This window comes from Hemicordylus capensis, chromosome 3, assembly GCF_027244095.1.
Source record: "Hemicordylus capensis ecotype Gifberg chromosome 3, rHemCap1.1.pri, whole genome shotgun sequence".
NCBI classification, from domain to species: Eukaryota; Metazoa; Chordata; class Lepidosauria; order Squamata; family Cordylidae; genus Hemicordylus; species Hemicordylus capensis.
In genome coordinates, this window is record NC_069659.1 from 119,015,347 (window position 1) to 119,028,609 (window position 13,263).

Genomic DNA, 13,263 nt, shown 5'->3' on the forward strand with positions numbered 1-13,263 from the left:
CCCTGTGGTTGTCTTTGGTAGAATACAGGAGGGGTTTACCATTGCCATCTCCCACACAGCAATATCTTCCTATATTGCTGCTGCCCAGTCTAGGTGTTTCTCCTAGTCTGGGAAACATACCAGTGGGGATTCAAACTAGCAACCTCATGCTTGCTAGTCTAGTCATTTCCATAGAGTAACCACTGGTCCATCACAAATTGATTTTAAAGCATTCAGCAGTTACAATACATTGCATTCCCAGCTATGAGCACCCTCACTTGAAATAGCTTTGCTATTATTTTGTTAAAAACTTATTTCTAATCATTGAAAGAACACATGTCCCAGATAAAGAGTCAATATGATCAGAATAACAAAATGTGGTGTTATCATATAGAACAGGACCTCCGTTTCAATGAATCCACCTTGAAACATTTCGAGTGCCATTTTGAGGCCTGTTCTTCCAAGAAGAACTGGTCTACCAACTGGGGTCAGTGGGTAGACCCATGCATGAATTGATTATTACAGTTGGTGATCAGCAATCAAAAGTAAAATAAAATAAGAAACAGGACTGGGTAACATATACACACAGAGGTCCCAATTACAATTAATCAACTACTCCCATCTCAGTTTGCATGCTTCGGTGCAGAACCTTGCTACCCCAGCTGAAATGGCTGTAAACTGGTCTGCCAGAAGAAAATAAGTATAATACTGTTCTGATGGACCTGGAATATTTTTTTATACTGTAAGTGGTTCAAGTGAGGCAATGTGAATGTCCCTATAATATAAACAGTATAAAAGCATATGTGAGATGGACTCGATATTGCCTGAACTGCATGGACATTGCCGATTCCTGAGCAATATTCTCTTAAATCTGCCATCGAAAATGGCAGAAGACAGGGCATTAAACCATGCCAGCAAGAATGCTCTCTTCTAGTTTAGATTGGTCGGATTTGTAAGGTACACCTCTGGCTGACGGTACGGTGGGTAGACCAGGTCTCTGGGGTAGGTCAATGTGCTAAGTCTGGGGCAGAGGCTTCATCTACTTCATGTGGCAAGTAGACAAGCCCTCCACCCCGGACTTTGTGCATTGGTCTACCTCGTAGGACTGGTCTACTGGGTAGACCAGTGATCCAAGGCAGGAGGATGGGCTAACTTCATAGCAGAGGGTTGGTCTACCCACTGGGGTGTGCACAAACCATTTTATGTAGAACTGGTCCAGTTTGGCGGATCTATCACAAACTGAACCAGGGCCAATTTTATGCAACTGGCCCAACCCTGGTTCAATGTAAACAGGTTCTACATTGAAGGGAAGCGGACCAGTGGTGGGGGAACAGTGAGAAATGTTGTTCATGGCTCACCACCACTCGCGGCCCAGCTGAATCTCCAGCCAGATAGCTCTTTAAACAGGCCACCTGCCTGACAGTGGCACAGTTCCAGGCACCACGCATCTGACCAGAACCAGCAAGCAGTGGCAAGCTGGATAAGAATCTTAAACAATCTTTCTTGCTGGTCCCCTGCCCCTTTACTTACTTATAAAGGGGAATTCTCACCGGATTCCCCTTTACAAGTATTGCCTCTCGAACCGCTGAACTGTTTCAACGGAACGGACTGGGCCAGCTGGTTGGTTCACTCTGACTGGTTTGATGGATCGTGGTTCAGTAAAAATTTGAACCAAACCATGTTTTGAGGTTTGTGCACACCCCTACTACCCACCAACCGCAATTGGTAGATAAGCTCTCCCTGGAAAAATGAGGCTGTTTTCCCTGAGAGGGCTGGTCTACTGATTGGGGTCAGCAGGTAGACCAGCCCTCTCCTCAGGACTTCGTGCATCAGCCTGCCTTGAAGGACTGGTCTAGGGGTGTGCATTTTGGAATTTTCTTGTTTCGATTTGTATCCGAATCGAAACATCCCCATTTCGTTTTGTACCCAAATTTTATGAATCCGAATCAGCCCTGTTTTGTTTTGTAGCCAAATTTTTCGAATCCGAATTGATTTGGATTTTTAAAAAGGGTCCCAGGGCAAAAAGAGTGGATGGTGGTGGTAGTGTCTAATGGGTGGAAGCTACCACCCAAATTTCAAAGGAATTAGGCAAAGGGCTGATTTTTTGTGTGTGATTTTTTTTAAAGTTTACACATCTTTAAGAATTTTCCCATAGGGAATAATGGGGATTCCAGAAAATGTATCACTTCAAATCAAGGGGAAAGGGATGACCCAGAGCAGAGTGTGGTGGGTGGTAGTGCCCAATGGGGGCAAGGAAACTTCCAGAATTATTTCAAAGGAATTGGGCAAAGGGCTGATCTTTTGTGATTTGTTGAAGTTTACGTGTCTTTAAGATTTCTCCCATAGAGAATAATGGAGGTTTCAGCAGCCCCATAATTCCACTTGGGGGGCACTGGGGTTGCCCAGAGCGAGGTGTTGTGTTGTGCACATAGGGTGCCAACCACCCCCATACCCACAAGCCTGTGGGGTACTGGGTTTTGTTGTTTGTGAGGTGTTCATTGTAGATTCTTTGGCAGCATATGAGATTTTCAGTGAAAAACAAGAATCCACTCTCATATGCTACCAGAGAATCTACACTAAGAACACCATAGAAACAGCAGAACCCAGCACCCCATGGGTTAGCAACCTTTCCCCTGGCCAATGTGGGGTTAGTAAAGGGTGAGAAGAAGCAAAAGAGCCAATGGGGAACAAGGAGGGAATTGTCAGCAGGTCAGCCCATGATTTAGGTCACTGATCAGAAGGATGGAAGGGTGGGAAATGCAAAGAGATGTCAAACACAAAATGGAGACTGACTCAGAGATCACCACAAAATGGAGGTCCGAAACAACAAAACGTTTTGTAGCCAAAACAGGGGCATTTTGTTTTGTATACAAGACTTTGGGATCTGGAAAATGGGCATTTTGTTTTGTCTACAAAACACCCGAAACAGGCTGTTTTGGGCTGTTTTGTCCCTGTATCCAAAATGTTTCGCACATCCCTAGACTGGTCTACCCACTGGCCACAATTGGTAGACTGGCACTCCCTAGAAAACAGAGGCCTCAAAATGGCACTTGAAACTCTCAAAACATTTCAAGTTGAAACAGGGCTGTTTCATTTTGAAACAGGCCTTTTATTTTAAGGGCCTTTTGCTTCGAGCTTGAAACAGCCCATTTCGAGCTCGAATCAATTTGCTCATCTCTAGTGTTGAGGGGTGCACATGGCCACTGCACATAATCCTGTTCCCCTTCATTGAACATATGCAGAAATTGTGTACATAAAGTTCTTAACATCTTCTTTGCAGATGCCTAAAATAGAGACCAGGAACTAACATTGGCTCTCTCTGGAAGGGGCTCTTTTTCTCTCAGAAAAACAATACAACCCCACAAAAGAAATGAATATGTCTTTATCTGGGTACATTTGGTTTTTGTCTTTCGTCTTTTTCATACTCCCATGAGTTTGTGAATTAAGAACTTGCTTAAGCTTGCTTGCCCTTGGTTGAGTGAAAATGTGCTAGCCACTTCTTTCTCGCCACCTCTCTTTTTAAATACTTAATCATTCCCTACTCTGTGAAGCTTGCAGTATATTACATCATTTCCTTCTTTGTATGGAAATCAAATTGAATTGGCATTGCATCCTCCAGCCTTTAGCTCCATTAGCTCTTCCTCCTCACCCCTTTACAAAGCCATCCCTTTACCCACTCCATCATCCCATGTTGGTATTCACCTTGGAGCATTTCCTCTTTTCCCCTCCCTCCACTTTTAAAATTAAAGAACATATGAAGAAAGTTTGTTGCTGCAGTCCAAGGAAGATATCCTGTGACTCTGTGAGATGGCTGTGCCTGAAAGTGATATGCTGGCAAAGTCTATACATTTGTTGTACATTTGCTTTGACTTTACCCCAGTAAATTCATCTTGATTAACACTGTCATGATGTAATCTTAATTCTGTATCCAAAGTGGTTAAAGTCCTCTCACACACATTATTTCTTTAACTGACATTTCAAATTTTCTCCTTACACATATCAACTGCAGCTATTCCGTGCTGGACTGGAGTGTTCTGGATACCCCACACGAGCGGTTTCAGAGCAGGCAGCCTGACAGCTTGACCTTTTTATCAAGAGGTGCTGTATGAAAACATCTAGAGACAGAGGTTCTAACTGGGATTTGCAAATAAAGCCCAATGTATTATTAACCGTATCCTCTAAAAAGCGTGAACGGTTATGTACACAAAGAATGCTCCAGTAAAACTCCATAAGTGAATGCTTCTCCAGCGTAGTGTTGTTGCATATCAATCTCATTGAGAAACAACTCCATTCTGATTTGTTAAGTTTTCCAAATACAAAGTACAAACTAGACAGTTCCTTTGTTCAGCTTTCTGCTGTTATGAGGGGAGACATCTTCTGAAGACAACAGCAGAAACAGAAACATTAGGATGGATGGAAGGAAGGAAGGAAGGATTTTGTAAAGGGGCCTGCTGATGAAAAAGAGAAAACTAAACAAACAAAAATATAAAATCAAGTTAAGCCTTACTTCTAGAGAAGTTAGGACTATTTCTTATGAAACATTTTGCCATCCTAGAGGAAATAAAACATTTGCTTGCACTAGTCATTCCTTGGCCATCTTTGTTAGCCTTCTGTGAAATGGAGCACATCTGAATGTACATAAATAACTAACCTACCTGCCAATGCTTAAGTCTGCTTAACATACTTATTGCCACTTGGGTTCTCTCCATCTTCATCCACAAGTCAGGAAAAAAAGCAGATGGGAGATAATTTTTAACAGGATTAGTAGTATTAGTAAAGGTAAAGTAAAGTGTGCCATCAAGTCAATTTCAACTCCTGGGGCCCACAGAGCCCTGTGGTTTTCTTTGGTAGAATACAGGAGGGATTTGCCATTGCCTCCTCCCGTGCAGTATGAGATGATGCTTTTCAGCATCTTCCTATATCGCTGCTGTCCAATATAGTACCAGCGGGGATTCAAACCGGCAACCTTCTGCTTGTTAGTCAAGCATTTCCCCGCTGCACCACTTAAGGTGGCAGTAGTATTAGTACTCCATGTAATACTGCATTGTGGACAGGTACGATGCTTCCATGAGGTGATTGCCCCAAGTGGCAGATTACTGGGACACCAGTGGAGTGGCAAGATGACCTCACCTGCCCCCCCCCCCCACACACACACACAGACCCATTGTAACATCTATGTGCTGAGTGGTGAACAGCCACTGCTTGGCAAACAAGAACTCTGATACAGTGCAGTCCAGCCCTCTCCTCTTCCTCTTCCTTTACCTTCTTCATGACTGCCACCTGCCACTTCCTATCCTCTCTTTTTGCTGGACTGGTTATAAAAAGAGAGAACGGAGAAGAGCAAATGAGGAAAGGGCTTTAGAGTTCTAGAGATGCTCCATAGAGCTTCTCCACTACTCTACTGACCTTTCATTTCCTCTTCTGCTGCTTCCCCTTTTTCATAACAAGTTCAGGAGAAGAGAAGAGAAGAGAAGAGAAGAGAAGAGAAGAGAAGAGAAGAGAAGAGGGCACACACACAGCATGGAATCTATTGCTGCCACGAAAGAGAAGAGGCTGGAGCTGAATGAGTGTGTGTATGCGCAGACATGGGGTGGGGGCAAGGGGAGATGCAGCATTTGGTACCCTGCCTCAGGCACACTGAAGTCTTGAGCCAACACTGATTGTGGCCCATGTCTGTAAAGGATCCAGGAGGCTATGAAGCGCACAAGTGAATGATTTTTATTAACAGCTACTTTATCTATTATTCAGAATCAAGTGGTAGAGCTGTGACCTGTATTGCTTCACTGTGGTGAGGGAGTGGTTATGGAATACATGCATATTCACACACACACACACACACACACACACACACACACACACACACAGACACACACAGTTAAAAATAAAATCTTCCCTGCATGTAGTAAATAAGCACATCAAGGAGAAAGGTTACGGGAGCACTCCCTGATATGCTAGTTTACTCTATACAGGGGCTTACGTTCTGTGCAGAGCCTTTCCATTTGAAGAGCAGGTGCACATGCTACTTCTGTCCTTCTTCAAAGCCCATTCATGCTGCTATTGAACACAAAGGAGCTCTGTGGCACATAAGGATTGTGTCCTCATGGTGGCGACAATGCTCCCCTGATTCCAAATGAGAGCCTCATCATTGCAGCAATGATGCACTCTTTAGGTGCCACAGAGTCTCTCTGCATTTGGTAATGGTGTGGATAGGCTTTGGAGAAGGATGTAACCAGCAGCCACACTCCGTGCTCTTGGATTGATGGGATGCTGTGCAGAATGAGCCAGGGAATTTTCTTTACATAAGAGAGATAATTCAAATATAATACACCCTGCAGTCTTGATTACTTTCATTCCATGTAATGTCTTGTGTAATGCATATCAGTCACTCATCACTGCCCTCATCATAATCCTAAAATCTCAAGTCTGCCTCTAAAAATTAGCCTCCTGGTGTATGTTTCAGACATTAGCCACAATCCAAGAGAGAGGCATGCTTAAACCCATTGAAATCATGCATAACTCTCTTTGATCATTAATTACAAATAGGATTAATTAGTATCATCTATGAACATCCATGAGAAGAGGGCAAGGGTAGATAAATGCAGCCAACAGGTAGGAAATTGAGAGGCCTTCAGATGGAGAAAGATAGTGTTTCCAGTGCCTTCCCCCCATTCCACTTCCCAGTCAAGATAAATGATCCATTAAATCACAGAAATCCCAGGCTCTTCCGTTTCTGCTCTCTGGGAGGATTGCATTAAACTCACTCAGCAATTATCTGTAATGTGAGATAAAAATCTTTACTCTAGAAGTAAGCTCTAAAAGGTCAAAATGTAATCACTGTCTTCAAAGGGTGTTTTTTTTTTTTAAGTGCATGTTTGGCTGAACAAAAAAAAAAAGCAATAAAAAATGAATTCAACTTTTGGGCCTGTATTTCTTATCAAGTAAAATAAAATAAAAACTCTTTGGCTTGCCAGAGTTGGGGGGCAATGCAAGGACAGAACTCTTCAATACAGATGGTCTGTGTTTACCACTATCCTTTATTTGAAAAATTTCAGGTATTGTAATTGGTCTATTTGTAGTCATTACATTGAACAACAAGGAAGGCAAATGGAACATAAAAGAAATGAGAGGTTATACCAACAAGTCAGTCGGAAATTAACTGCAAAAAACAAAACAGAAGACTTTTAGTTGCTCTAGCCCCAGGGTCCAGGCAAAGACCATCAAGGCCATCATTTTAATTTAGAACAATTTTTCTATGGTCCTTCTGATGAGGAGAACATCACAACACAGCTCAGCTGAGATTGCCTTTGACCCTTTATTTGGAATGCTCTGCAGCTGAATCCAGACAAGTTGATGATTGGCAACACATGACTGGAGTGATGCGGGAGATGGTGGTCAGTTACTCTCACTGAAAATTTAATTCAATTTAAAAGTCCTACCCCTTTAATAAAGGACACTTGGCAACAGAAAATCACTTGATGCCTCTCGTAACAGCACACTTGAACCATGCTTTTCTATTCATAGTCAAGTGCAGGAAAAAAAGGTTGTTGATGCTTACTGGCAAACTTAGAACTGGAATTTGCTTTTGTGATTTTGTTCAGAACTAGAGGTAGGGGCAAAACAGGTTGAATGGTGGTGTGATGTTCTTGTGTATATACCTAAGGTATGTGGTAATTTCCCCCACTCTTAGGATATGTTTAGCCATTTTTCATTGGCCTTTGTAGCAGCAAATAGTAATTGTGGAACCAGATTCCAATTTGCATTGGCATTGCAGCATAGGGAGAGTTAAGCTTTCCCTCACACTTACATTGCAGGAATGTGAGGGCACACTGTATGGAAGAAGATGTTATTCAGGGGTTAACCAAAGTTATTCAGGGGGCTTCATGACTGAGCAGGATTTGAATACAGGTTTCTCCACACTCTGTCCACTGACACCACACACAAGCACAAACACACACTGGCTTTCCCTTGTCTTTGGTCTGTTAAACACCCAGGATACACTCTAGTCCAGCCGTCCTTCTCCACACTTCCTTTTCTGCTCCATACAAAATTCAGGGAGAGCACAGGAGGCGGAGAAGGAGCAGTGGACAGTGGTAGTCCCTCCCTTTGCTAATCCGTTGGTTGAGGTCATCACCTCAGTCCATATTAAGGATGAGTCAGCCCTGAGTCTACTGTTCATCTGCATTGTTGATAGACAGATGATTGCAGTACAAAAGATATACTCTGTACTCCTTGAGGACTGGTTCTCATGGGAGCAGGGAAACTGTGCATGCAGATGTGCTTTTCTTGTATAAAATAATTTACTGCCTTAATGATTAGCCATGGTCAATAGCTAGTGCTGAGGACCTATTGACAATGAGGCTCTAAACTCTGGTTTTATCCTCTTTCTGAATTTACAGCATGGCAGGATCAAAATGTAAAGGGCAGTGCAGAGGCATTGTGGAAAGGCTGGCTTCTAATAAGGTTTGTGAAAAACTCCTGACAAGTAGGAAAACGGTTAAGGATGAAGTTGTGTTTATGGCATTCATTAAAAAAACGATTCTAGAGAAATCAATAAGAGAAGGAAGTACAGTGGGAATGAAAGTTCAGGCAATGAAAGAAAGAAAAAAACAGAGTTATATTTAACAGCCCAAAGACAAGGGGAGCCGGGGTGTGTGTGTGCATGAGCGCATGCACGTGTATTCTGTGCTTAGATTGGAGAGGCATCGATTCAAATAGAGATGTGCATGAAACAGATTTAACATTCTGTCCCAAGCTTAGAACGAACTGTTAAATCCACGGAACATTCCACTGGAACCACCAGTCGAGTCAGTTGTTCTGACGGAAAGGTCCGTTTTGAATTGGAACGTTCCAAGCACCATTTTGGAATCTAAAATGGTGCTCTTCTGGCCTCCGTGCACACACTGTGGCCATTTGTGTGGTCACCATGCATACACAGAAGCCAGAAGATTGTCATTTTGGATTCCAAAATGGTGCTTGGAACATTCTGACTCGAAACAGGTCATTCTATTGTGAGCTCAGAACAGGTCCTTCATTTGAAGGGTGTTCTGTTCAGAGCTCAGAACACTCAAAACAGCCCATTTCAAGCACTGAACATTCCAACCACAGAATGTTCTGCACATCCCTAGTTCAAATCCCTGCTCTGACATGAAGTTCCTTGGGTGACCTTGGACCAACTGCTATCTCTTGTGACAATAAAATACCATATCTACTGCTATGAACTCCTTGGTGAAAAGACGAGATACAAATAACTAGAACAATAGATGAGACTGCAGGGAATTCTAAATTTTCTAAATTTTAGAAGTCAGACTGGTCCTCTCTGTAGTTTCACCAGCACAAAGAGTTGGGTGGATGCCTAGGTCAAAATTAATGGCTATGTTAGCAAAACTTGCAATAACAAATATGTCACAGCCTCTCTATTTAAAATGTTCACTTTATTTAAGAAGTGCATCCATTCACATCTACTGCTTTGATTTTAAAGAACATCAGCATGTGCCTGTGTAGTAAGCAAATAAACACAGTGCATATTTCATACTGATCAAAAGAGACACCAGCAATTACTATTGAAATTTTACTAAGATTGCACTTTTTTTCTTTGTGCAAAATTAAAACCTAAGGAAAATGTGATATTAGCATCATATCACTCTGTCAGTCCCCTGACTTTTCAGTTTCACCTTCATCATCGCATAAACCAATTGTGTCCTCATATTAAATAGCATAGATCCTAGGTACAAGTATATATTCTAAACATAATAACTTTTAAAAAGCACAGAACTTAAAGACAAATAATTAATGTGTACACATTTTATTTTGAGAGATGGTTTGAAACATTGAAAAAATTGGTACTGAAATAATGTATGCTGTCATACAAGTTTCAACCAACTTTATTTTCTTCATCCTTCATTGTTATATACATATTTCATACAGGTTGCAACATGTGTACAATTTAAATACCCACAAGATAAGAAGATGACCTTCGATAACCGTTGTTGAGAACATTACTTCTAATCACACTGGCTGACAAGAAAATTACTCAAAGTATTCCCATTGAAATTAAAAGGACAAGTTAATGCCTCAAAGAATCTACTTTGAATACTTTTCCTCATCACGTGAGCCACCACATTCATCAGCATTTACATTCAATTGCAAGAGGCCAAATGTATTTTTTTGTTCAACAGTATAGCTAAAATCAATTATGCTATTATGGATCATGTAGAAAACATGTAACATAATTTATTCAATTAAGTATTATTACTCACTGACAAAACTGCTTCTCTTCATCATCTGTGACCTTTTCAGTTTCCCAGGAAAGACATAGGTTCTGTTGAATTTCTTCTTCGATGAAGCCCTTCTCCATGATCGTCAGACTGGCAAAACTAGCAGATCTTTTCACTCCTCATTGGGCCAACAAGAAGCACTCTTATGTGTATTTTTCAGAATGAGAGTGGCTAGAGTTCTTCCCAAGTGAAATACGACAGCCACAAAAATAGCTAAGCAAAGTGTTTGAGCATGACCATGACACAGACACTGGGAAAACAGAAGCAATAAGTGCTTGGAGGCCAATCATATTTTATTATTCTGCTGAGTAGAAACAAGATATGCTTAAGAGGTCATGTGCTTAGAGTGCTGTACAGAAGCAATGGCTGCGAGAGAAACCACAAGAAGCCCCCACCCCCCGCCACCTTTAACAGGAATATTATTTTGTATCAATGTTCAGATCTGACATTCAGGCTTATAGACATCCATCAAAATATCTAGGACACTGTCAAAACGTTGAGGTACTTAAAAGATTTTGTTTAAAAACCATAAAGGTTACTTTTTTCCAGATCACTTAGCAAAGCTAAGAATTTCTGCACTTCCTGTAGCAAGTTTGACGTGTCTAAGGCAGTAAGTAGAACCCAGGGACCAGAGTCTAATACCTCTAGCAGATAAGGGAAATTCTTTTTTTTTTTTTAGCAAGAGCAATTTACCACAGGGATAAAGAAAAAGTAGAATGTGTGGATATATATTTCATTTCCAGAGTGTCCTCTCAAGGAAAGCATCATCAGAGTTCAGCTGTACAGAGAATTAAGCTGCTCTTAGAATACACAGCACAACCATAGACTTATAAACTATTCTGGTGCCTCAAAATAATATTAAAAGAAGGTTGTTTCAAAGCGGCATCTATTTATTATTTATTTGTTTATATTATTATTTCTTAAGCACCTCTATTTATTTTTATTATTTCTTAAGCACCTACAAAAAACAAGATATACAGACAGCTAGAATTAAAAAAGGACATGTAATTTTAAAAAACACAACAGAACCCTTTCCACAGACCTACAAATTAAGTAAACAGACAACAAAGGGGAAGGAAACATGTAAATGTTTGTACATATTTGCACTTGGAAAAGTAGGATAGATTTATTTATTTATTAACCAATCGTCTCGTGACAAAATTAAGCAAAAGAGGGTTTTTTGTCTGATAAGTGATCAAAATCCCCAGGGGCATCTGCACTCTGCAGGATGCAGCCATTCCACATCCTCTCAGGGTGAGAAATGTGTCACAGCACAACAGACTGCCAAAAGTAGTGACTCTGAATTTGACCCTGAAGAGGCAGTATCAGCTCTAGACCCAATTCTGGGCCTTGACACCAGTCAAGTCTGGTGTCTGGAAGAGTCTCGAAACTGGAGTTCCCTGAAACAGCAGACTCAGTGCCTGACAACTCTGAAACACCACCCTCTGAACCCAAGCCCCTTGAAGATCTGACACCCTTATTATTTGTTATTTATGTTTCTATGTAAACCACTTTGAACAGTTTTGCTGAAAAGGGCTATCCATTTTTTATTGTACTAGTAGCAGGAGTCGACACTGACACTGACTCAAGGGCACAACTTTACTTTTTACCTTTAGCAGTAGCCCCCACAAAGATTTCATGCCCTGAAATCTGCATGCCAGCACTGGCTAGACAGGAAGAGTGCTGGACTCCAGAAGGCTGTTCCTCTGAAATTTCAGCTTCCCAGGCAGGGAGGTCAGGGGCATACACAGAGCAGAGGGGGGCCGTGACTGCACAGTATACACGTAATGCAAATACACTTCTATGTGCACAGAGGGGGACAGCCTGGGACAGCCCTTGTGCTTCATGGTGCTGCTCCCATGAGTCCATTCTCTTAGGAACATAGGAAGCTGCCATATACTGAGTCAGACCATTGGTCTATCGAGCTCAGTATTGCCTTCACAGACTGGCAGCGGCTTCTCCAAGGTTGCAGGCAGGAATCTCTCTTAGCCCTATCTTGGAGAAACCAGGGAGGGAACTTGGAACCTTCTGCTCTTCCCTGAGCAGCTCCATCCCAAGGGGAATATCTTGCAGTGCTCACACTTCTAGTCTCCCTTTCATATGCAGCCAGGGTAGACCCTGCTTAGCTAAAGGGACAAGTCATGCTTGCTTCCACAAGACCAGCTCTCCTCTTCTTCAAGTGGGACTTCCTAGAGATATGTGAAGGGCTCTTGCCAGAAGGGGAGACCTGAAAAGCTCAACAATTGTTCCTATGCATCCCAGCAGAGTGTCCCTCCCTGTAGTTGTTGCTACCAGAAACCTTGGTTGGACAGTTGCTGACAGTCAGAGTGGACAATACTGAGCTAGATGGACTAATGTCTGACTACCTTAAGACAGATTGATATGATCATACATTAGATTGTGGGATTTTTCAGGCTGGCTGACATTTCAGCGATATCCACAGCCATATTGAAAAATGACCATTACTATTCAAAGTTGGTGTTGACTCCACATATGCGAGCGTTTATAGTGTTTTCAGATATACTTCTGCCAAGTTTCATGCTTGTATCACGAAAAGAGTGTAAATTGGTACAGTATATATAATCAGTCACTTCTCTCTCAGCCTAACCTACTTCACAGGGTTGTTGTGAGGAGAAACCTAAGTATGTAGTACACCGCTCTGGGCTCCTTGGAGGAACAGCGGGATATAAAATGTAATCATCATCATCATCATCAATATACCATTTTAAAAATGAATTGAGATAATCAGAACTTATTGTGGCTCCATAAAGAAATTGTTCATAACATCTAGAAGAACACCTCTGTCCATTTTTATGGTTGCATCAAATAAAGAATTATTCCTGCACACATCCCATACATTATGTACAATTGTCATCTGATTAGGAATGCATATTACAGATGCTGGAAAGTCTCAGTATCCTGAGAGCATGGGGATCACAGACCCACCTTTTTTATATAGACGATGGAGTAATCTCCCCAAAGGAACTTTCTACTTTGGGAAAGAGAAACA

The 13,263-nt window shown here is 41.7% G+C and overlaps 1 protein-coding gene across 1 annotated transcript in view; it reads right to left on the reverse strand.

Moving 5' to 3' along the window:
- Positions 1-10,494, reverse strand: part of FRMPD4 (FERM and PDZ domain containing 4) — a 564,699-nt gene extending 554,205 nt beyond the window's left edge. The window contains exon 1 of the mRNA XM_053312354.1: positions 10,236-10,494. Coding sequence (XP_053168329.1) covers positions 10,236-10,333 — 98 coding nt within the window. The 5' untranslated portion in view covers positions 10,334-10,494. The remainder of the gene's footprint in view (positions 1-10,235) is intronic.
- Between the last annotated feature and the right edge of the window lie 2,769 nt (positions 10,495-13,263).